General features: G+C 45.5%; 1 protein-coding gene and 1 pseudogene across 6 annotated transcripts in view; both read right to left on the bottom strand.

Moving 5' to 3' along the window:
- Window positions 1-23,270, bottom strand: part of LOC135896103 (inactive histone-lysine N-methyltransferase 2E-like) — a 458,065-nt gene that overhangs the window by 156,195 nt on the left and 278,600 nt on the right. For all 6 annotated transcript variants that reach the window (XR_010562591.2, XM_070541359.1, XM_070541357.1 and 3 more), the window contains exon 14: window positions 2,484-2,733. Coding sequence is in view for 5 of the 6 variants with exons in the window: in XM_070541359.1 (XP_070397460.1) it covers window positions 2,484-2,733 (250 nt within the window). In the remaining variant the exon portion in view is untranslated. The remainder of the gene's footprint in view (window positions 1-2,483; window positions 2,734-23,270) is intronic.
- LOC135896105 (piggyBac transposable element-derived protein 4-like) lies at window positions 15,742-16,495 on the bottom strand (annotated as a pseudogene).

Genomic DNA, 23,270 nt, shown 5'->3' with positions numbered 1-23,270 from the left:
ACAACAATCGGCAAGTTCTTCAAGCCACTGCAGCAATAACACCGGCTGCCCGACGATGCATATGTATATAATAAAAAACGGCAGTCGGCTGCATACAGAGTTTTTGAACGCCTGTTTTTATAGCCACTTCACTGATGCTTTGGCAGGGTTTCGGAAGCCTGGTACTTCGCCCTCTACCTCTAGATCCAAGAAAAAAAGAAAAAGTGTGTTTTTTGCATGCATTCGTTTTTTCGGACTGCCTGAATTTTCGGACGTTTTTACGTTCCCTAGAGGGTTCGAAAAATCGGTCGTTGACTGTATACGTTCCCATCACTTGAAGACTATTGGCCACTAGACACACGATTCCCTCCAGTAGCCGCTGTTATGCCTTTGAAAAGGTTCCAGGCTCTGCGACAATATGTCCACTTTGCTGATAACCTTGCCTACGTAGATGATGGTGACTAGTTCATCAAGGCGGGGTCACATTTTCAATATATCAGAGAGCAGTTCCAGCAAATTCCGACAGAAAGCAAGGAAAGCACTGATGAAGTCACGATAGCCTACGAGGGCGCACGTGGCAGAAGCGCGCTCCAGGATGTCGTCAACGAGCTTGTCAAATGGGGATTCGAGTTATTTTATTGATCCAGCTCAAATGGAATAATTTACGACCTCATTCTCTACCAGGGTTCAAACACTTTTTACGATGTGCTTCCATGTATGACTGACGAAAGACTACTTGGTGAGAAAGTCGTGATGGCACTATCCAGCACCACCAAGGAACCCCAGACAACAGTTGTGTTTTGTGACAACTTCCCCAACTATGACCTGTTAGACATCACGAAGGGCAAGCTTGGAATCCACTGCGTCAGTAGAGTATGTGCAAACAGAATAGGCAGTGCCAACAGCAGCCTGAAGAGTGACAAGGCACTTCCAGAGGAAGCTCAATAGCCTTGTACCCCTCCAGGGACATAGCAATAGCTGTGGCATGATAGCAAGTGCGAGACACTTTGGAGCAATGCCCATGGCATAGAGCCAGTCAGCACAGTGCAAAGGTACAGCAGCGCACGAAAAATCAAGAGTACCTGTGAAATGTCCTGCAGTGGTGAAAGCCTACAAACAGCACATAGGTGGAACAGACCTTTCTGATATGCTTGTCCACCTGTACAAGAGCCCAGCCAAATCTCACAGACGGCATCTTCCTCTGCTGGGATGTGCTGTCTGCATCACAAATGGTTGGCTTATTTACAAGTGGGCTGTGAAGCACTGGGGGGAAAGCAAGGGCACCGAAACCTTCCCCGGTATCTGTGTGGGAAATGCACTCAAGACCACTGACCAAGTTGTCAGCCCCTGTCCTTTTCGATGACCACCTCTACGCCAAGTCCAAGCCCATGTTTCGGCACGAAAGCATGCTATGCCAACAGTCGACTCGAGGCATGAGAATGTGAGGCCAGTCGTCGCTGGGGTGAGAGGGCGCTCTGCCACAAGGGTGCATGCTCAAACCTCGCCACAATGAAGTTGAAGGGGCAGCTGCAATTGCATGGTTACTTCATTACATCCATTATTGCCACAAACTGCAATATCATGCCCAATGGGGTGCACAATTGTAAATGTGGAAATGACGCGACGGCCTTGTGGCCCACGGTAGTGCTGCACGGCCATGCGTGCAACAAAATTTGAATAAAAGAACAAAAGAAAATCTAAAGGCTTCCAGACTGCTTCCCTTGGCTCGCTGCGGTACAGCACATGGCACCAACCAGTGCTCCGCTGTGGCTCACCGGCACGCGTGGCCACGCAGTGTGGCGGCGCAGCCAGGCCAGAGAGGAGGCAGAGAACCGTGAGCTTGTGCACAGCTGCACGCAGCGGTGAGAGAGACCAGTGCTGCTCAAATGCGTACTCGACGTGGGGACGCGGAAGTTTCAAACGAGTGCCGGACCTCGCGGCATATATGTTATATATGTCCCATTTTGTTATGGCAATGTTCGAGCATATATGGATTCAAGTGTGCTAAGTGCAACCTTTTCTGCACCTAAACAGCAGAAAGAACTGTTTTGTTCGCTCCAAAAGCAGGATCAGATGAACAAGGTTAGTTCACCAGCTTCCTGCTCCCTACCCTGGAGGATCAACAAAATTACCGAGGTTGCATATTTTCCTTATTTGTATTTCAAGCCATTTCCAGGCACCAAATGGCACCGAGTGTTCCGAGGGAAGCACGGAATGGGAGTCCCACTACAGTAGAAATGCCTCATCCACGACTCGTTTCTTGACGGTGGCAATACATAATGTCACTATACTGATTCGATCCTAACCGCATTACCATCCACAGTTGTCGTCAGACGGGCTCTGCCAAATTTTTGCCTAAAGTGACATCTTTACAAGTACTAATTTTGCCAACGCTTGCATTTTAGCTGCTGCAGTCACAACCAGTTTCAGCAACTGCTGCACAAGTTGCAGCGAATGCTCAGAGGCCAGGCATTCGGTCTGACAGTACACCTACGTGTACACACCCTCTTGGACTTGGGCAGGGGTGGCTGGCACGGAGGAGGAGATCCCGGCGGGGGCGACAGCTCTGGTGGTGGTGGCGGCGGTGGCTCCTCCTCCTCCTCCTCCTCGGGCGAGGAGGAGGCCGGGGGCGGGAAGGACACCCCCTCGGGGCACTCCAGGGCACTGACCGTGGCCGCAGCCGCCAGCAGCAGCTCGGGCCCACCACTGTTGCTGCGTGTGCGGCGCCGAGACAGCGTGCTCCTTCGTCGCTTGCTGCAACACATCAATGACGTTCAGGCAGCTGCTACACAACAGGGCTCACAGCTCTGAGTTTGCGTAAAAGCTGCCCTCCTCTCAACAAAACTTGGAAACAGTTGCCTGGGACATGAGTAACTTCACAGACCAACGAAACAGAAGTTGGTAAATCAGCATATCTTGAATGTGACTCCCATTTTGACATATAATCAGAATGTGCTTAACTGAAAACAGTTTGTGGCACTTCTTTAGTGTGCAAGATCCCACTAAAGCAGTACAACTTCTATTGAACATTGTTGATGCTCGTAAGGGCGAATTTTTATATTTAGGGTGGCATGATGCATTTATTGTGAGGCAAATCTGTTATCCTTTTCATCACCCAGCAACATGCAGCCAGGCCTGCCACCACCAAATACTGTACATCTTTCTATTTTTTCCGACTCTGATAGCACTTGAATTCTGACAGTGCCGTTGCCGAGGACCACAGAATGAGTGCAGAACAACTACTGACCACATCACATATGGCGACCACTGATGCTGACCACAACCGGATCAACAGTGTGAGATGCCAGCATAACAGCTGACAGACATGGAGACACGAAGGACTTATTGAAATGCCTAATGCATGCCTTCTCTTTTCGTAATAACTGTATCTAAAGACACTATCCTTTGAGAAAGGCAATTTATTTGTCAATGAAATTGCCTTCCTCAAAGGATAGTGTCTTTAGATGCAGCTATTACGTTTTATTTTGTAGTTTTGGGATTTACAATGAGTTTGTTGGTTTTACGTTATGAGTCATTTCTTTTCTGGCTATTGGTTTTTGATGAAATGCTTGCTTTTTAAAGGGCTGCTTCATGAGGTTAACCACATTCTGTAGGTGTCTTACTTAACATCTTTCTTTCTTGCAATTTCTTACTGCTTGCAGTTCCGCACTTTACAACGGTGTTGGTCATCACTATGCTAGTCACACAGCTCAAACTTTGTATTAATTATTTAAATATTATTTCATTTATTTCCCAAATAACTTAGTTGGAAGAACCTGTGTTCGGGGTTTTATTGGGCTATTCACTCTGAACATGCTGAAAATTTGTGCAATCCCCTAGCAGATGCCAATTATACAACAAATGAGAAGATTCAAGTACAGCAAGCACTCGTTATAACGAAGCTGCATTACTTTAATTATCGCTTTGTTCCAAATTTCTCCCAGACCTGGCCACAAGGCATGCATTTGAACCCAGATTACTCGAAGCATGCCGATAAGCTGATCCACTTGGAGCGGACTGTAAAGGGTGGTGTACAGTACACCCATGACAGCACTTGTGACAGGCGAGCAAGCAGCTGTGCCATGGCACTGCCTCCATGCTGTGCGTGTGCATTACCTTAAGAAGCGAGTGACTTCTCTGTGGCACACCCTCCATGCTGCGCCTGAGCGTGTCAGCAGCGCTATCGAAGTGGTGCGCAACGGAATCAACAGACACTGCTCACTGCCGCCTTGCCCAGCTTGCCCGGGGTCACCAAAACCAAGGTACACTACGTCCACAGAGCTTGTGTGCACACATGCCTTGGCTGGCACAGGCTTTGTGAACACATGGTTTGTGGACTTCTGCAGTACGTGGGCCTTGGCATGTGCTTTTGTGGTCTGCAGTTGAAAATTGCAGCTCAAAATCATTTGTTGGCGAAAATGCAGCCGTGGACCGCGATAACGAGGACAGATGGAGCGAGCATTGATTGAGCTCCCTACTTCAGCAATACAGGGAGAAAGAAATTTACAACCTAGACGAGGCTGCATTCATTTTAAGGAATTGTCACCCAAGTGCACTGCACATCGGGAGGACCCTCGTCCGGAGGCACACAATGCGAGCAGCACAGTGTTGTCAGTGTGCTGCTCATTACACGTGCGACCACCGAGGACATGCTTCCTTTGTCGATACTGGGAAAGGCAGAAAAGCTGCGATGCTTCCGTAACGCAACGACACCTAAACACGACATAAATAAAAAAACTCGGTCCCAATATGGCTCGATAGCAACAGAAAATGTGCCGTGCGACACCCATATAACAATTCTGCATAGCTGTTGTGCTATTTCAGCTTTACTTTCTTAGCTTTTATGTTGTAGGCTCTTTTACCTAATTACGACTTATATCAAACTCTTTCACCATCCTATTCACTTGGTTATAACAAAGGTTAACTGTACTTACATCTAACTGATCCTAACATGCTCCTTAATGTAATGCACACTCAGTTTTAATAGTCAAAGTAAAGAAATACCATAAAAGCCCAAACATAATATGTGAAGCAATATTAGGACCATGAATACAAAAAATATTTTTTTAATCTATAGTGACACGTGGACTATTTTCGGGTGAGTGCTTTTCATCGTCTAACAAATGTTATCACTGAGTGCAGGACATGCCTGCATGTATGGGAAGTTTCTGGAATGTTATCTATGATTCTATCCATATCCATGTCTGTTGTCACCAAACCTTGTGTAATCTGATTGCAAGTGCTATGAGAATTGTACAGAACTTTCTGGGAGACACACAGGCACCAGTGATTACTCTGGTATCTTCACTGGCTCATGTATAATAGCTGAGGTGCTTGACCAGCTGATCAGATTTTTGACAATCGCGGACTGTGCATGCCGCTGTCACCGTTATTTAATTGTAGCCTGTTTTAATCGCACAAGTTCGATCAATAAAACACTAGTTTCGTCATTCCCACTCTTGCTGCTTCCTTCACCGTCACTACTACGTGACAATATGCATTGCATTTCAAAAACATTAATCGTGCAATATACGGTGAAACCTCGTTACCATGAACACCACATTAGCGAACTTTTCATATTAGCAAACTTTTCAGAAATCCCTTGCTGACTTCTTTTGATTTCCATGCAAAAACATTTCAGTACTACGAACTTCAGAATACCGAACATTTCAGAATGACAATCATTATTCAGTTTCTTTGTCAGGTTAACAGCGCCTCAGTACTACAAACTAATATTCTGAAATCTGGGGATTCTTAGATTTCGGTGTACCCTTCATGGCAGCTGAAGCAGTAGGCTAGCAGACGTAAAGGCACAGAAAGCAATGCCGCACTGGTTCGAAAAACGTAAGACGGTGCTCAGTAAAAAGAACTTTTGTCTCTATTGCTGTGCAGGCAATGATGCATCGGGTTTTACCAGTGCGTGCTCCACTCGGGTGAGGGTTGCCTAACAACGAAGGCCCATCCCTTCCTTCTTTTGCCCTTCTTTCTGTGCATGCCTCTTACTTTCGTACTTCTTTTTGGGGTCGTACTAGCTACACGTGTAAAGAAATGAAACCTCCATACTTGTCGGGATGCCACACAGTTGCACTTTGCACTTTCCGGACTGTGTCTTTACACACGCTTTGGAATAGTTCAGGTGTCCGCTTCAAGTGAGACAGTTGCAGTGTCCATGGCAAGGAGTATGAGAAACAAGCAAACAACAAGAAACATTGCGCTTTCGAGATGAAACGGAGCTTCCTTTTTGCCAGTAATGAATGCATTGTTGCGCCAGCAGCAAAATAAAGACTTAAAAGGGCAAGTAAGAAATGATAGGTTGAGCGCTGAACTTCAACTGATTTTATTCTTACAGCAGAGCAGGAAGAATCAACAAATGAGCATGCGTGCATCAGTGGTGTCTTGTGCATTTGTGGTGCATGCGCATTTGTTGATTCTCCCTGCTCTGCTGTAAGAATAAAATCAGTTGAAGTTCAGCGCTCAACCTATCATTTCTTACTTGCCCTCCTGAGTCGTTCTTTTGCTGCTAGCGCAACAATGTTAGATCTCAACCAACTTGCCCAGCAAAAAGTTCTACTCGACTTTTTGCTTTGTCTGCTATACACTGCCCTTACTACCCGGTGCTTTGGTGGTGCATGGCAATGGAATCTATGGAATTCCAAATAGCAACAGCGCAGAGCTAGAGCCAACAGCGACATTTTCGTGAACAGCTCAAATGGTGACAACTTATGAACTAATGGGCTGAATAGTTCATTTTGGGGCTTTCACTATAATGACCTTTCAGAATAGTGAACAATTTTCGGTGGTCCCGCGTGATTTGTTAAATCAAGGTATTTATATTTTTATTATAGCTGTGCTGCCAGCTCATTCAAGCTCGCTTTACTATATTCTGCACTTGACTCTTGTATGTCAGTTGTAGCAAATTCACGACATGCCAAATAAGTGCATCCCTGGCATTATGTTTTCTGGCAGAAGTGCCCGCCACCTTGCCATGTTTTCCAGTACTGACATGACACCATCTGGGAGCAATAGCAGAAAATTGGCAAAGCATTGTTTAAGTCATGATCGACCAAGTGTTGCCATGTGCGACGTCAACTATTTTCTACAGGTTTCTTGAAAACAAAGTGAGCTCATGCTTGTAAAGTATTCTTCGGATTGTTTAGGTTCCAATTATTTTAACGGGTATGTATGAGCTTCAGGATGCAGTTAATTTTTGCATTAGCACTTTGGTTATGGTATGTCATGACATTCAGCATTTGTGGCACTCATTAGCTATAGTGACATGTTGCCCTAGAATGTGCCTTTTCTTTTGACAGGGGCTTAAGGTCCACTTACGGTGGGATGCTCCTCTTATGAAGGATTCAAGAGCAGACGTCAGCCATGCAAGCAACTAGCATGCAAAGGATCAACAGAGTTCCAGGTGCGCAAAGGCAATGTGCGCCTCTGTCTGAACAAAAATGTCAAATGCTTTCAGCAACTGCACTGGCCACTGGTCCCCCATTTGTTGTTGTAAGGCCATTAGTTTATAATACACAATTTTATATGAACCCACTTGGCCAGCAACATATTCAACTCAATTTTACACAGGTTAAGCTGGGAACTGCTGCTGACTAATTTCTTTTTTTTTCCCCTATATATGTAAAACATTTTTTCCCAAATGCAAAATTTCACCTTCACACAACATTTTTGGTGACATTTGATTACAAGGAGTAAATGAAGTTAATATTTCCTGCAACACTTTTTTCTGATGTGCCTCTAATAATTGTGGCATTAAGGAGTTAATAGATCCTAAAATAATTATTCCAGTTCCTACTGGCCTTAGGCACACATTACAATGGCGTGATGCAGCGCCATCTGACTGAACGAACACAACAAAAGGGCCGGGCAAAGCAGGTGCTGCCACCAGCTACGTTGATTTAAGGGGGGATTGAAGTTGTCAAATTGCCAAAATTTTTTATTTTCCGTTTTTCTTTCTCTATCCACAAACTTTTGTTTATCTTTAGGTGAAATATTGTAACAAAATATGTGGTAGAAATAAAAAAAACAGCCCTTCCCTAGAGTGCTGTCATCAAAAATTACAAAAAGATCAGGCCTTGGAAGGCGCCATTACACCACAGATCACTCCACTCTCCGTTGACGCATCACCACTACCTTGGTGTCGTAAAGAGGAGAGATCGAAGCTCAAGATAGCTGCAGTGATGTGTTTCTCCACTGAAAAATAAACCAGCAAATTCGAACGAAAAAAAGGCAAGAGCGGCGTTGCGATTGGGTGCAGTAGTCACATGGTGCACAGGGTGCACTCCTAAAGGCTGTTGTGGATTTCAATTGCTGACGAACCTCTCTCGCGCGCATCAGCGCAGCAGTGAGCTGGGCGTTCCAATCAATGTGATTGATGATTGTGACAGCTTAACAGACGTGTTCTACGATGAGCCCCAAAGGAAGCAAGTTCTGAACGGCCCACGCGTACAGAAGACCACGAAAGGCCTGGAACAGAGGCACAAAACTACTCATAGAAGCGGATGCCGCTGACTTTGTTGACGAGGCACGATAGGCGCACATGGGTGACTGAAAAAACGCGTCTGCGTGCGGCGCTGATGATGCAACCGTGGGCTATCGTGACAATGTGACCGTGGGCTGCAGTGATGGCGAGTCCGCGTGTGGTCGTGACGGCAACATGACATCGGCAAATGCAGAAGTTTTCGGGGAACGTGTTCAGCTGTGGATTTCAGCTCCAACTCTCTCTAATGAAGAGGTTGCGCAACGAGAGGAGAACAATGGCGGACGTTTTGATGTCATCTACCTCTGTACGACGCATCAAAAAGGCCACTAAGGTGCACGAAACTACTGCAAAGAAGCGAAAAACTACATCAAAATGTTAAGAAAATGTGCCCTCACCGGCAAAGGACTACATCCCAGGCAGGTTTTAGGTGCTCAAAGTAAAGGTTTAAATGTTTACAACAAATTAAACTGTGAGCTCCGTTTTATCAGCTTTCATTTTTTATGCAGTTGCTTTCAGTCATCCCCAGTACCATTTCACAACGAATGAACACAGAATCATTCTGTCTTTTGCACTTACAACATTTGTCCGTAAAGTTTCGAGACTGGTTTATTTTCTTCTCTAGAAATGATTCCCCAAAAACAAATGTTGATGTGTATGTGTAGCGCCATCTTTTCGGGCTAGCTTGAGCTATTTATGTTAATTGCTGTGGCAGCTGCTAGATGGAACTACATGTAGAAAAATACCTTGTCACTAGTCATCTGCATATTCTACTGTGAGTGAATGTGGAGAGATGGACGTCCACCTCGAACAGCATGTAAACATAAAATTCTGTGTGAAGCTTGGCAAGACAGCCACACAGACGAATGAGCTCCTTCGCGACGCTTGCAGCATGAGAGATTATCAGGGGCGCGAGTTTTCGAGTGGCGCGAGAGGTTCGTTTCAGGGAGAATGTCGGTGGAAGACAACACAAGGTAGGGGCGCCCTGCAACCTGACGGAATGAAAACAACTCAGATCAGGGAGATTGTACAGCAAGACCGCACCATTACAGTCCACGTGCTATCGGATGCTCTCGACATTAGTAAGACAACATGCCACCAAATTTTGCGTGAGAACTTGGGGAAATGAAAGCTGAATGCCAGACTTGTGCCGCACTCCTTCACACAGGACCAGAAGGACAGGCGGGCATCAGTGAGCGCCGATTTGCTCTCCAAGGCAGAGAAGGATGCAACACGGTGTTTTCCATATGATCCTCAAACAAAGAGGCAGGGCGCCGAATGGCGGTCCACAAGCTCTCCGGCAGCGAGAAAGGTGTGGCGACAGAAGACCAAAACAAAGACAATGCTGACAGTGTTTTTCGATGCCAGAGGTGTCATACACCACGAGTTTGTCCCACAAGGGCAGACAGTGAATCAGGAGTTTTATATCCGCGTGCTCCAAGACTTGCGTGATGCACTGCGACGCCGTTGCCCTGACTTATGGGCATCTGGAAAATGGAGCCTTCTCCACGATAACGCAAGGCCGCACACTGCTCTCAGCGCGACAAAATTTCTCGTCAAGCACAGCATTACTGTACTTCCCTATTTGCCATACTCGCCTGACCTCTCCCCATGTGATTTTTTCCTGTTTCCTCATGTGAAGAGAGCCCTAAATGGTCGGGGAGCGTGGAGGCCATTCAAGGCACCACGACAAAGGAGCTGACAGCCCTGCCCAAAAGAAGCATTTTCCAACTGTTCCCAAGACCTGAAGCGTTGGTAGCTGTGTACAGACTGCAAGGGAGACTACCGTATTTACATGATTGTAAGTCGACTTGAATGTAAGTCTACCCCCCCCCCATATCGCGTGACAGGAGAAAAAACAAAACAAAACGATAGCATACCAGAGAGCGCATTCGACAACAAAAATTTATTAGTAGCTGACATGGTCACTGGACTACTCGTCTTCACTAGTGCTGCCATCGTCATCGTTGCTGCGGTCCCACAGCGTGTCGTGGTCCAGCGAAATTTCACACTTGGCAAACGACTGCACCAGGACATCTTGTGGAACAGCAGCCCATGCCGAATGCACCCAACTACACGCAGCTGTCAGGAAGGCTCTTTTGACAAGTCCGGTTGGCGTAATTATGCGGTCTTCTGCCGCCAGCCACTCGTACTCACAGCGGAGCAGGGCCTTATAATTAAGGCGAAGGTCCGGGCTTGTTTCATGACCATGTCGCACTTCACTGGCAGGGACCGATCACACATTTCAGCGACATACGCCGCAAGCTTACCCTACAGCTCCAGAAAGCGTCCAGACTTCGGCACGTGGGAACTTTCTCACTTGCCGTTACAGGTGAAAATTTTGCTTCGCTGCAGTCACCACTCTCGCACCACCCGTTCAGAAACATCGAAATTGCGGCCCGCTGCGCAGTGATTTGTTTTTTTGGCGTAAAGGATGGCAGCCCTCTTGAACGCTGCTGAGGACAAGTGCCGAACGATTAGTGGGCCTGGAGCACTCATGACGACTGGGGAGGCATAGAAGTAGCAGCCGGCAGTCAAGTGGAACGCGTCAAGCCAATGCCAATGCCTTTCAACAGAGAAAGAGAAACCTGCGAGCAGTGTCTGCTCTGTCTTCCATGAACTACCGATACTCCCCGCAAGCGCCGCCGCATAGAGAAAGAAAAACGTCCTGAGGGTGCCGCCGCAAATGGGAATAGCGGCGCTTCTATCAGCTATCGACAACCCCCCCCCCCCCTCCCATGAGTGTTGCATGCACTGAAAAACTCTCAAAAATGTTGAAAAACCCTTCCAAAAGCGAACAAACACGCGGGATAGCGAAAAGATATGGGTAGGGCCATAGAGCAAGCATAAAAATTTAACTACGTTGCAGCTCCCATTGGTCTCGCTTTTTTGGTGGGGCCATGTTTTGGTTTCGATTGTAAGTCGACCCCTCCAACTTCAGACTTTCAAATTTAAAAAAAGTGGTCGACTTACAATTGTGTAAATACGGTATTTTGAAGGAGTGCTGCGCAAATGATTTCAATGTTAAGCACAATGCGTTGGCGGGCTAGTTGGTGCGAATCCATGAATACTTTGTTTAGCGCAAAACAACAGACACAAGAAAGACGACAAGATGACAGGTCCTGTCGTCTTTCTTGTGTCTGTTGTTTTGCGCTAAACAAAGTATTCATGGATTTCAATGTTAAACAAGTTTTTTCTTAATGGACTCAGTCTTGGAACTGTACGAACAAAGGTTGTAGATCCTGAAACACTGATGAGTGCAATAAAGCTATCTATTTTTGTCTGCACTTCATTAAAGATTTATGAGTTTTTCCCAAATGTAATTAGTAAGACAATATGCATAAGAAAGTTAAAAAAATATGTATGCTCATTTCAGCATTTAATAAATAAACCAATAGCCTTATTGCACAGAGTGGGCCTTTGTGAACATGCCGATGCGGAAACCTTGGCAAACTCATGTGTAATTAATTAATCTGGGGATGACCATTAGAGGCTGTCAAGTGCTGTAATTCGAAAACTATAATAGCACAAAACTGATTTCACTTATGATAGCATAACAAATCACACCTGCATGCCAAATTTCATCATTATGTTCCCATAAATAAAGAAAGAGCTTTCATTGCTACGTCTTCCCTTAAAGGGAAGCTGAAGAGTCTGTCGAATTCAATAAGACGCTCATATACGGATGCAGGAACATTATAAACCATGTAGGTAAAATTTGGGTTTTTTTTTTCAATTAGGAGCGTCGGAATCGTCGATTGAAATTGCGCTGTAGCTCCGCCCCCCGTCGAGTGAGCGAGCGGCGCGGAGACCGGAAACCACGGTGTTGTGACGTCAACTCTAGTGTTTCGTTCCTTCGCAGCGTCCGCGACTGTGCCTGACCGCGCTTGTTTTTGCATGTGTGCCATCGTAATCTGCTTTGATCGACCCTGCATTCCTTTGTTGGTGCGTCTGCACGTATGTAGAGTGGTAGTCAACGTGAGTGGTAGTCAACGTGAGTGGTAGTCAACAGATGAAGGTCACTACACGTACTGCATGAACCGGGAAGCTTTTCACGCGTTTAAACCGTCTTTGTAGATTGCCGACAGCTTTGGACAGCGCACAAATGCCGACGATCACATCCCCGCTTACGTTCCACGAGGAGGCATGCAGGAACACAACACTACAGTTGTTTGACCGGAAACGAGCTCACTAGATCGGCGAAAGATCAGCGAGATCACTAGATCGCTTTGCAAAAAACATACTCACCAAAGAGCATTTGCAACACGAGGAGATCCCAAGATTTAGCTTTCGTTCGCGTCGAAAGCACTGCTCGCACCAGCATCGTTTGCTTCTTCGAGAGGCCGGCTCTTCGCAATCGGCTCGTACATGTAGGGAGTAATGCCGAACTCCTCAGAAAAACACAGTCTCTCTCAATTTTCCATTACCGTCTCAGAAAAACAGCACCAAACTACCTGGCCCCGCGCTTCATATGTAGCGGCAGCGGTCGGTTACTAGAGTTGACGTCACGAGGCGCACTGACCAATCACAGGCAGAAACGAGACGCGCGAGCTGGGCGTGTCCGCTGCTGCACTTTTCATCGAAATAAAATATATTCGCGCTTTCTTTCGCTCAATTTCGATACAATATTCGAATTCGGAGGGTTGAAAACCGTTATGTACAGATGCTCACTCATTTTTTCTGGAAAACCTTTCAGCTTCCCTTTAATATGTTCCGTTGCTTTTCTGTTTGGCGTTGCCGAAATACCACGTGAAAATCTGACCAAACATGTTGCATTATTGGGTGCGCGAACAGTTACAGAAACATGGCTTGAGCTGGTTAGGCCATTTACTATAATCGTTTTTCATCGCCACCTAACCAGATAGAAGAGCAGAAAGACTGGATATGAGCGGTCTGTTGGGAACAGTACATACAGTGCTCAGGAACTGAAACGCAATACTCGAAGCGCCGGTGCGTTCTGCACCAACTGTAGGTGCTGGTGTCACCGAGCTGGTGTAACGCGGTGTGCAGTGAAAGCGAGAACCTGTGCGACGCACTGTGACTGCCTTTGGTCCCACGGCGATCGCCTAAGACATCAAAAAAAAAAAAGGGCGGCAACTGTGTGCTCTCGCACTCGCCGCCACTGATGTCATGCTAAGCTGTGCGAAATAGAACATGACCGAAGATTGGATTACTTTCCGAGACATTAAGAGTAGCGAAGCATTGCAAAGATAACAGGAATCGCAACGGACAGAACGGGAACTGACACATGTGCGATCGGGGAAGGAGCTCAAGAAACAAAAAAAGGAAGATGTCATCCTTTATTTGTCTATAATTTCTGTGCTCTTCGCCTATTTACATGATTAAATATGCAACAAAGTTTACGTGCACAGCAAGATCTGGAATATAACTACTGTAGTTCCACACCTTGGCAAGCTGCAATGAGTTCACTTCGCAGGGTGAATCTGCATCACAATTTGTGCTAGTTTTCCATTTTGTGAGGGTACCGGGCTGACGCCAGTTGCAGGCACGGGACGGTAGGCAACGGTGTGTGTGGCGGGGAGGAGGCGAGTGTGCGTGCGGCCGGCATGCGAGGAACGCGCGACAACGGCGGAGCAAGCCGCGTGCGGTGTGGCGGAACGGATCGCAGGCTGCGTGCGTGTGCTGAGGATTTCCCAAAATAAAGAGCATACTTGACAACTTTATATATTACCTAATGCCATGAATGTGGCAACCTTTCTCTAAAGCTGGCACACAAAAATGCTTTTTTTGGTATGTCAGGCCTTAAACCCGTAGTGGAAAATTGCAGGAATCCCAGTGGGCGCCTACGTCCCATCGTCTGTTTCACATGCCATTGACTTCTGCCATTCGCAGCACTGTTCCGCAGCAGGTTTGATGGCACACCACTGGTGCCTTAAGTGCCTACACATAATACATTTTTGGTGGCAGCAGTACGGCATGCCACTACATTGCTTCAGTGCTACTTGTATTCATGGTGACTGTGGTCTCTGCCAGATTTTTTTATATTGCAGCTGAACTGTACAACAGTCTGCAACACTGACAGGGGGTGAAATTGGATGCATCCTGCACCGTCAATGTGCACAAATTTCCTTTATGTACGTGTGTCCCTGTAGCCCACTTGAGATTATTGTGCAAGCGAAACACTTGCGGGTACAATACCATGCCCTTCTGATCCCACAGAGTGAGGAAGAATCCAGCATGGCACAGGGTATTCAGAGCAGAGCAGGCCGTTGCCCCCCCCCCCGCACTTGCTGACGTTCCACGAGCAATGCCAAATGGTGGTCACACTTGATGGGAGGGGCTTTTTAGACGCAACGATTTCAGTTTACAATGTGAGGTGAGTGTGCAGTTCTTTTTTTTGTGTGTGAATGGTTATATTGGCTGCTGTAATGTTGCTTAAAATTATAAACTGAAAATTACGCGAACATGACTGTATACAGGTAGTCCAAGTCTGGGTGAAAGTGAGAAATAAGTTGAGCTCTATAAGGAAATTCTATAATAACTAAAATAAGAGAAATGCTCTTGTGCTTTGTTTTGTTATGTGAAAGATGTTGCGTTGTGTCTTTTAATGCTTTCGGGTGATGTGGAACCCAATCCAGGGCCCAAAATGGTAAAAACGCTGCGTGAACTTCTTGATGAACAACACATAATGCATAAAAAACAAGTGAAGCTAAAGACAAACTCTTGCTTGGGCCAGTTGGTTCATGCTTGAATGAGTAAAGGCAAGGCGCAAAGGACAAGGACTGAAGAAGAACACAGGACCAGCGCCACTCACAACTAAGTTTATTTCCGTGACTGTCTTCTCCAACCACAGCCAGGGTCTCAGTTTGCCAAGGAAGTTCCGAACAGCGGTCAACTCCAGTTTTTGGATATCCGGCTAGTGTTTCCAAAGGAAGGCATCTGTTGGATGTACAATCCGCGTTCTTTGAAAGACCTGCTACCGTTTGAGAGCGCCCATTCCAAGATTGTAAAGCGTGCAATTACGACCAATGCTCTGCAAACTGCTTTAACTAAGTCTTGTATCCATTTGGTGTCAAGTAGCTTTAGCGCTCACGTGCAACGACTACAACAGGTAGGCTTCCCGCCATGTCCGATTTCAGCTGTCTGCGAAACGATGCTCCAAAAACTCAAGCACCCGCCTCTTATCAGGGAGCCAGTTTCAAGCAGTTCTGTTGCGGTAATTTCGTACCTTCATAAGGTATCGCACAACATTAACCCATCCGCTGCCGCCTGCCGCGCGCGCGTGTCGCACGCTCATCTTTCTGTGTGTAACGAGCCACTAAGCAAAACAATTGCTGGACAATTATAGAAATACATTTATTGACATTTGAGAAATATTCACATTTTATTCTGTGAAGTTCTTTTAAGTCATAGGCATTTCACTGTGGGAAAAATCTTGAAACACTCTGGCATGTGCAGAGCAGCACCACACTTTTTGCACTCTCAGCAGCTCTCACTTTTCTTTCCTCTGGCCTTACACAGCTGGCATTGCCTTGAGGGGTTCTGCTTGACAGGATTTGGCGTGGGAAATGGGCCTATTCGGTAGCCTCAAGGCGCATTGCAGATGGTCCCATAGTGTGCGCACCTCGACTTCGATATCCCAGCGCCGCCGTCTCTTCAATGATTCTTTCTGCAAGACTGATCTTCCATTCAGTATAACACCGTTTCTTCCCAGTTTTCTTAGCTTGCAAAACGTATGAATTGTAGATGGCAATATCAAGAACATAAAAAAAAATATCTTGTACCCTTTCGCATACCGCCGCATAATGGGAAAGGAAGCCAACTGCTGGTCTTAACGGTCAACGCCTCCCATTCCCTTGTTGTAGTCTTGTACAACTCGCGGTTTCAGCACTGGCTCATTCCCCTTGTGACGCCTTTTTCCAGTGTCTATGCTGTCTGCTTCTCTGTGGCAAGTTGAAAGCATGGTGATGGGCTTTCTGTCCTTCCACTGCACTCGCCACAATTCCATGACAAAGTTTTGCACTCGCCCTTCTTAAGCTTCAGCTCTTTGAATTCTTTCGGCATGTTCTTTCTATTCGTCCTCACGGTTCCAACAGCTTTTGAACCAGCACTTCTGAGAGCCAACAAGAGATTCGGTGACGAATACCAGTTGTCCGTATAAATAGTGTGCCCGTCGGCAATTCTGTCTCCAAGAAGATCAATTACAACAGCCTCACTGCACAGCATTGAGCTGGTAGCACTTGACTTCGTGTCTTGACCTGTATAAATTGAAAACCTTAGGCAGTATCCGCTAGAAGACTCGCAAAGTTTGTAAAATTTTATGCCAAAACGAGCCTGCTTGCTTCGGTTGAACTGGACATAGGGCAGGCGTTCGCGGAACTTCATGAGGCTTTCATCTATCGCAAGGCTCTCCCCAGGGGAGTGAGCACTCTCAAATGCCTTTAGCATATAATGTAGGACAGGGCGCAGCTTGCGAAGCCTGCCTTGGGTGGCGGTTTCCTCTGCAGTGGAAAAATGTAGGTATTTTGACAGCTCCCAAAAATTTTTTCTTGGCATTACTCATAGAAAAATTGGTGTGCTTATAACACTCCTTTCAGACCGGTATGAGTTTATATATGATTTCCTCAGTTGTCTCATCAGTATACACAACGCAATGTACACTTTGACTTCCCCGGGCGTTGTGGCGAACCAAGCCGGGTCTGGCGCAGAAGGCTGCTTCTCCAGGGCAAATGCATTTGTGTACTCAGACACTGACTCCCAAAACTCTTCCTTTATCAATGCACTTAGTGATTCAAGAGGTGGGCTGTTGTCATCCGGGGCCGAGCTAATTGCTCTTTTCAAGCCTGGTGATCAGGAGAAGGGAATTTCGCTCACATTTTTGGAAGAATCGTTGACATTCCAAATCTGTTCATCAGTCTTGAATTTCTTTGGCGTGGTAGGGCACAGAGTGTCGTTCTCCGATGAATCCGAGTCGCATCATATTCATTTTCTTCAGAAGAAGAAGGCTTGTCACCAAAAGGCTGCTCTTCGTTGTCGCTATCGAAGAGGATATCGAATATCTCGCGCTCGGAGAGAGCATGTCGTCCCCTGGGCGCCGCCATGCCTTCTGCCGCCGGAGATTACAAAAAAAAAAAAAAATGAAAATATAGAAAAGTGCATTCAAACGATGCAGGGCAGTACTGCCATCTATCGGGAATATATACAAGTATCTTCAGATAAGGTGACAAGTGCTGCTATCTCTAAACAGCTTCAGGAAATCTTAAATGCTGCAGCCCGGCGAATCGCCGGCTTTGGCAACATTGCCAGTGAAGGTATGCCCGTCAATTCGCTGGCTTTGGCAGCGAATGGGTTAAGAAAGTGGCGAGCAGGCATAGTGTTCAGGTTGTCTTCTCGGCGCCTTGTAAGTTGTCTAATCTTTGTGCCATGAACAGAGAGAAACCCCCGGCTTGTTCAATTCAGCATCAGAAGAAGTTCACTGAATGCCGGACACGTGTCGTGTACTAAATCTCTCTAAGCTCTGGTCGCAGCTATATAGGACTAACAGGTCGATGTTTTAATGAGCGTGCAATGGAACATTGCCGTAATCTGCGCAACAATGAAGGGAGCTTCCTTGCAGAGCATTGCAGAGACTGCACTAATTGCTGCCCTCAGTACGACAAGATTTAATTTTTGAAGTTTGGAAAAGACAGGTTTGAGCAAGAGATTTTGGGAGCCTATTTCATCAAGAAAGAGGGAAACAAATGCGTCAGCATGCCGTCCATTTTGCTTAGTGACAAGGAGACAAATTTTTTAGGTTTCATTTAGGCCTCATGTTAGAGCAATTTCAGTTAGGTTTTTCCGCCTGTTTTCCTTTCATTTAGTTTTTATTTTGTTGAGGATTTTCTAGTGGCTCTTACAGGGTTTGTCGCCTTTTTCAGTTTTCTCACTTTTCTTTTTTTTTTATGCAGACGATGTTCTTTAGACCATTTATCGTTCAACTGTTCTGTTCATTTCATTGCTTGTCACATGGTTCATTTTTCACGCGGTCACACGTTTTATTAGTTTTGTTAGGCGAGTGACTATTAGAGATTTTAGTTTTGACACAGATGCTGTACTTAGACACCCTTTCTGCATGTTCTTCCGTGTTATTCGTTGGTCATCATTCCCATAGTCGTGTGGGTTTTATCACTGACTGGGCCTCATACGTTTGAATGGTGTTATGTTTTGGATAGTTGATAGTGAAGCGTAGACGGTATTTTGTATGTCTCCTTTTTTTCTCGCCGTTGGTTTGGTAAAGACTGTGCTCGATAAATTGCTTCCCGTGCTGCTCCACGTGTGGTTCTTGTTTGCTCGTTTGATCTTTTGTGCCAGATATGATTCCTGAGTGGTCGATGGATTGCTGTATTGTACTTCTAATGTTGCGTGTGTGATTCGGCTTGATTTACAAGCACAAGGCAGGCTCGTTGCGAAAATAAACTTAGTTGTGAATGGCGCCGGTCCTGTCGTTTGTCTCCTTCTTTAGTTCTTGTCTTTTGTGCCTTGCCTTTTTTTTTTACTCATTGAAGCTAAAGAATAGGCTTAAGAATGTTGGAGAATCAATGGAAATTTTTAAAGATCTTGGGACCAAAATAGTGAAAATTCAACAAACGGTGAAACAGTTGTGTTGTGTTTTGTTACATTCAATCCACAGTGGCGCCATTAACACCACGAACACTAACGCTGCTTACCCATCTAACAGAGGGCGCCGCTGAAGTGGTTCCAGGCATTCGTGTATATATATCATATCAATAAACAGTGACGGGGCATTTCGTTTGTTGCCGGCCTAGCTGAAGGTTGAATCGTTCCTCTCGTCTCGACAACAGACAAGAAATTGAATGAGCTTGAGGATAGGAGTAGGCGGAACATCCTTGTGTTCGGTGTTTCGGAGCCTGCTGGAGGGAGGCCAGAATTACTAGCACAGACAGTGGTTGATGGCTTATATTGAGATACGCTAGGAGTGAAGGTATTCTTCGTAAAGCGTATTCATAGAATTGGCCAATGGCATACTAACAAATGAAAAGCAAAATGGAGCGCGGCAGGCCATGTAATGCATAGGACAGGTGGACCATTAGAGTTGCAGAATTGGTGCCAAGAGACCACAGCAGAAAATTAGGTGGGGTGATGAAATTAGGAAATTCGCAAGCAGAAGTTAGAATCAGTTGGTGCAGGACAGGGGTATTTGGAGATCTAAGGGAGAGGCCTTCGTTGTGCAATGGACATAGAATAGGGTGGTGATGATGACAATACTAATGAATCATGCCCTGTAATTTTAAAACTGTTTGACCATCATACGAAAGCTGCTGTCTTGGGAAACTGCTACAAATTAAAGGGAAAGATCGTTTCGGTCTTGGAAGATTTCTCGGCCCTCATTAGAGAAGTTACTTTAATTGTGGTGTTTTACATCTGATTACGAGTCACACCACAGGTGGGACTCTGGGGTACTTTAACCTGCACCTAAATCTAAGTACACGGGTGTTCTTGCATTTTGCCCCCATCCCCCACGGCAGGCGCCGGGGCTGGGATTCGATACTGCGACCCCGTGCTTAGCAGCCCAACACCATAGCCACTAAGCAACCAAGGCGGGTCGTCACTAGAGAAGTTCGAAAGTGTATTTGGGACAGCACAATAGACATGAAGAAAGATGGAACAGAGGTAAAACTGGTCTACGATAAAATAAAGATTGGCGCTGAATTATATAATTGGGACAGAGCAAGGAAGATACGAGTACCGAACAATCAACACCATGGAAACAAGCAGGTGGTGGATCGCCAGCATCGCCCATATACGAGGGGGGGGGGAGGGGGGGCGACAATGAACTAATGGTCGCAAAAACACTTTTCAATGTATAGTACAGTAAAGAAAGAGCCAATTTGGAAAGTATAGTTATTGCACATAAATCCCTAAATAGTTATAACAGAAACCTGGTGCTGCGTGGCGACATAAGTGACTCAGAAATCGTACCGCATGGTTGCTGTATTCATCCCAAGGACAGGGACTCCCTTGGCGGCAGCGGCACTATTTCATACTTGGAGTCGTGACGCATTACAAGACTACCGGATATTGCCGACGTAGAATGCAATTTGGTGAAAATTCAGTTTGATAATTGCCGGATGTTACCATGCTCCGAACAGTGACAGCACATTTTTCGAAGCACTTAACGAATTCTTGTGCAAGAACCGCACTTCTAACCTGGTGCTGCTAACTGGTGACTTTCTATCAGTGAACTACGACGATGATCTTCCTGAAGCACTTTTAGTACCGCTGAACTGCTTATAGACATTGTTCTGTTACATGGCTTAACACACCTAATAAGAAAGGCACCTACATGAATACCATATGACAGCCAATCAATTTTGAATCTTTTTCTTATAAGCGACAGTATACTTGGCCGTGACCTGAACACTCGTATATTCAAAGGCATTTCGGACCATAAACTGCTGTGCTTAAATTTGGAAGTAAAATTCCGATCGAGACTGGTAAAAAAGGAATGTATTGTTCCTGTGTACTCGTGTGCTAGTGACATCGATATATTGCATGCCTTGGATAATTCATTTTCTTTGTTTACCTTATTATATGAATCGGATGCATATTCTGCTAAATATATGTGGTGTTTTTTTAGAAATCTTGCATTAACCTGTGTAGAAAGCTTTGCTCCACATAAATGTAAATTACAGCATACACAAAACCCATGGATGACGAAGGAGGTTGCACGCTAGCGACACAAACTAAACAATGTAATGACACAGCTCTGATTGCATCAGTGTTCCAGTGGTTCAGATAAGATATCCGAGTTGCAGGAACAACTAAAGGATAGCATTAAAAAGGCCAAAGGTTCTTATGAAAGCATTCGCTTCAAAAATTTTCTGACATCGTCACTAGACAAACTTTGGCGACACATTTCGGGGAAAAAAAAAAATCTACACCTACTCTTTCTGTCAAAGGTATCCTTGCAATGGTGCAGTAATTGCCTAAGCACTTCATAATTATTTTAGTTCTGTATTTTCTGTTGATGATGGTTACACCCCAGAATTTCAGAAGCTATTATTGATTTATGTATCTCAAAAGAAAGCATACTTATGCTGTTGTTAAAATTAGATGTCAAGAAATCACCAGGTATAGATGGTATACCTAATAAATTTCTAACACATCTTGCAAAATGTGCTCAAAATATTTATATTCATTATTTAAGAAATCGCTGTTTAATGTGGAACTTCCGAGCGACTGGAAATACACGAAAATCACCCCAATTCCTAAAACAAGTGGGCCTTCAGATGCGTGATCATATAGACAGATTTGCTTATTATGCACATGTGCAAAGCTCTTAGAGCACATAATCTTTAAACATATATCTACTTTTCTTGAAAATGAAAGCTTAATAAGTTACTACCAGCCCATACTCTTTGCCATGGTTATTCAACAATAACTCAGCTCATCGACACTATCTATGATATAGCAGCTGCCCTAGAAAGACATAACCAGATTGACATTATATTTCTAGATTTTGAAAAGGCATTTGACCGTGTTTCCTATAGAAAACTATTACTGAAGCTGAAGCCGACACTAAAAAACACCACATTACTAGTTTGGATTGAAGCCTACCTTTCATGTAGACATTAAGTTGTGTCCATTGACGGATAAATTCACATGAGAAAATGTTCCAAAAGCCAGGGGAACTCATGCTTCAAAGTGTTGTTTGAAGCATGAGTTTCCGTCACATGCAATGCAGCAATGTAGCAATGTAGCAATGTAGCAATGTAGCAATGTAGCAATGCAGCAATGCAGCAATGCAAGCAATGTTTCCGTCACATGAAAGATACTGCAGCTGTATGCCTTGCTCGTAGCCGCATTGTGAACATTTTGGCAAATGCCCAGACGCCTCAGTTTAATTTAACCACTAAGGAGCGCGCAGCGCTTCATGACTTGAAATCTGACGCATCGGTCGTGGTCCTCGAAGCTGATAAGGGCGGAGGTATTGTAATAATGAACCGCAAGGACTACGATAGAAAAATGCAACTGCTTTTGGATGATCCTCTGCACTTTCAGAAGTTACAGCATGACCCCACTTCCAGTTGCGAAAGACAGTTGGTCGACTATTTGCGCAGCTTGAAAAACGAAAGGAAGGGTCGACCAGTCGCTGTACCGTCGACTCTTTTCGTCTGATGGAGCAACGCCGAGAGCCTACGGGTTGCCAAAAGTTCACAAAGACGGCTGCCCCCTACGCCCTATTGTTTCTTTTGTTGGGTCGCCGACATACAACTTGTCTAAGCTTCTGGTTGAAATTTTAAAGCCGCTTGCGGAAGGGAGCACGTTCACGGTCAAGAATTCTAAAGAGTTTGTTACCGCGGTACGCCAGCAGCAGCTTCGGGACGACGATGTTATGGTATCCTACGATGTAGTGTCCTTGTTCACGAATGTGCCGATAGCATTGGCTACGGATATTATTGAGAAACGCCTGCAGGAGGACTGTACGTTAGAAAGCCGTACTTCCCTGACTGTTGACGACATCATGATTCTGCTTAGGTTCTGCTTGAAGCAAACATATTTCTCGTTTGCCGGTACCATATATCACCAGATAGAAGGCGTCCCGATGGGTAGTCCTGTTTCTGTAATCGTGGCTGATCTGTTAATGCAACACGTGGAAACGGCTGCGATGACGTCCTTACCCTTCCCTGTCAAAATGTACTGCCGCTATGTAGATGGCACCTTTGTGATTGTCGAAAAGAAAAACCTGCGTGCCATGCATGAGGCGCTTAATGCCGTCCATCATGCCATTCAATTTACATGTGAGACGGAGAATAGTGGCAGCCTAGCCTTTCTAGAC

The sequence above is a fragment of the Dermacentor albipictus genome, chromosome 6 (genome assembly GCF_038994185.2).
Source record: "Dermacentor albipictus isolate Rhodes 1998 colony chromosome 6, USDA_Dalb.pri_finalv2, whole genome shotgun sequence".
In the NCBI taxonomy this organism is placed as follows: Eukaryota; Metazoa; Arthropoda; class Arachnida; order Ixodida; family Ixodidae; genus Dermacentor; species Dermacentor albipictus.
This window is presented reverse-complemented; position numbering and strand designations above follow the sequence as displayed.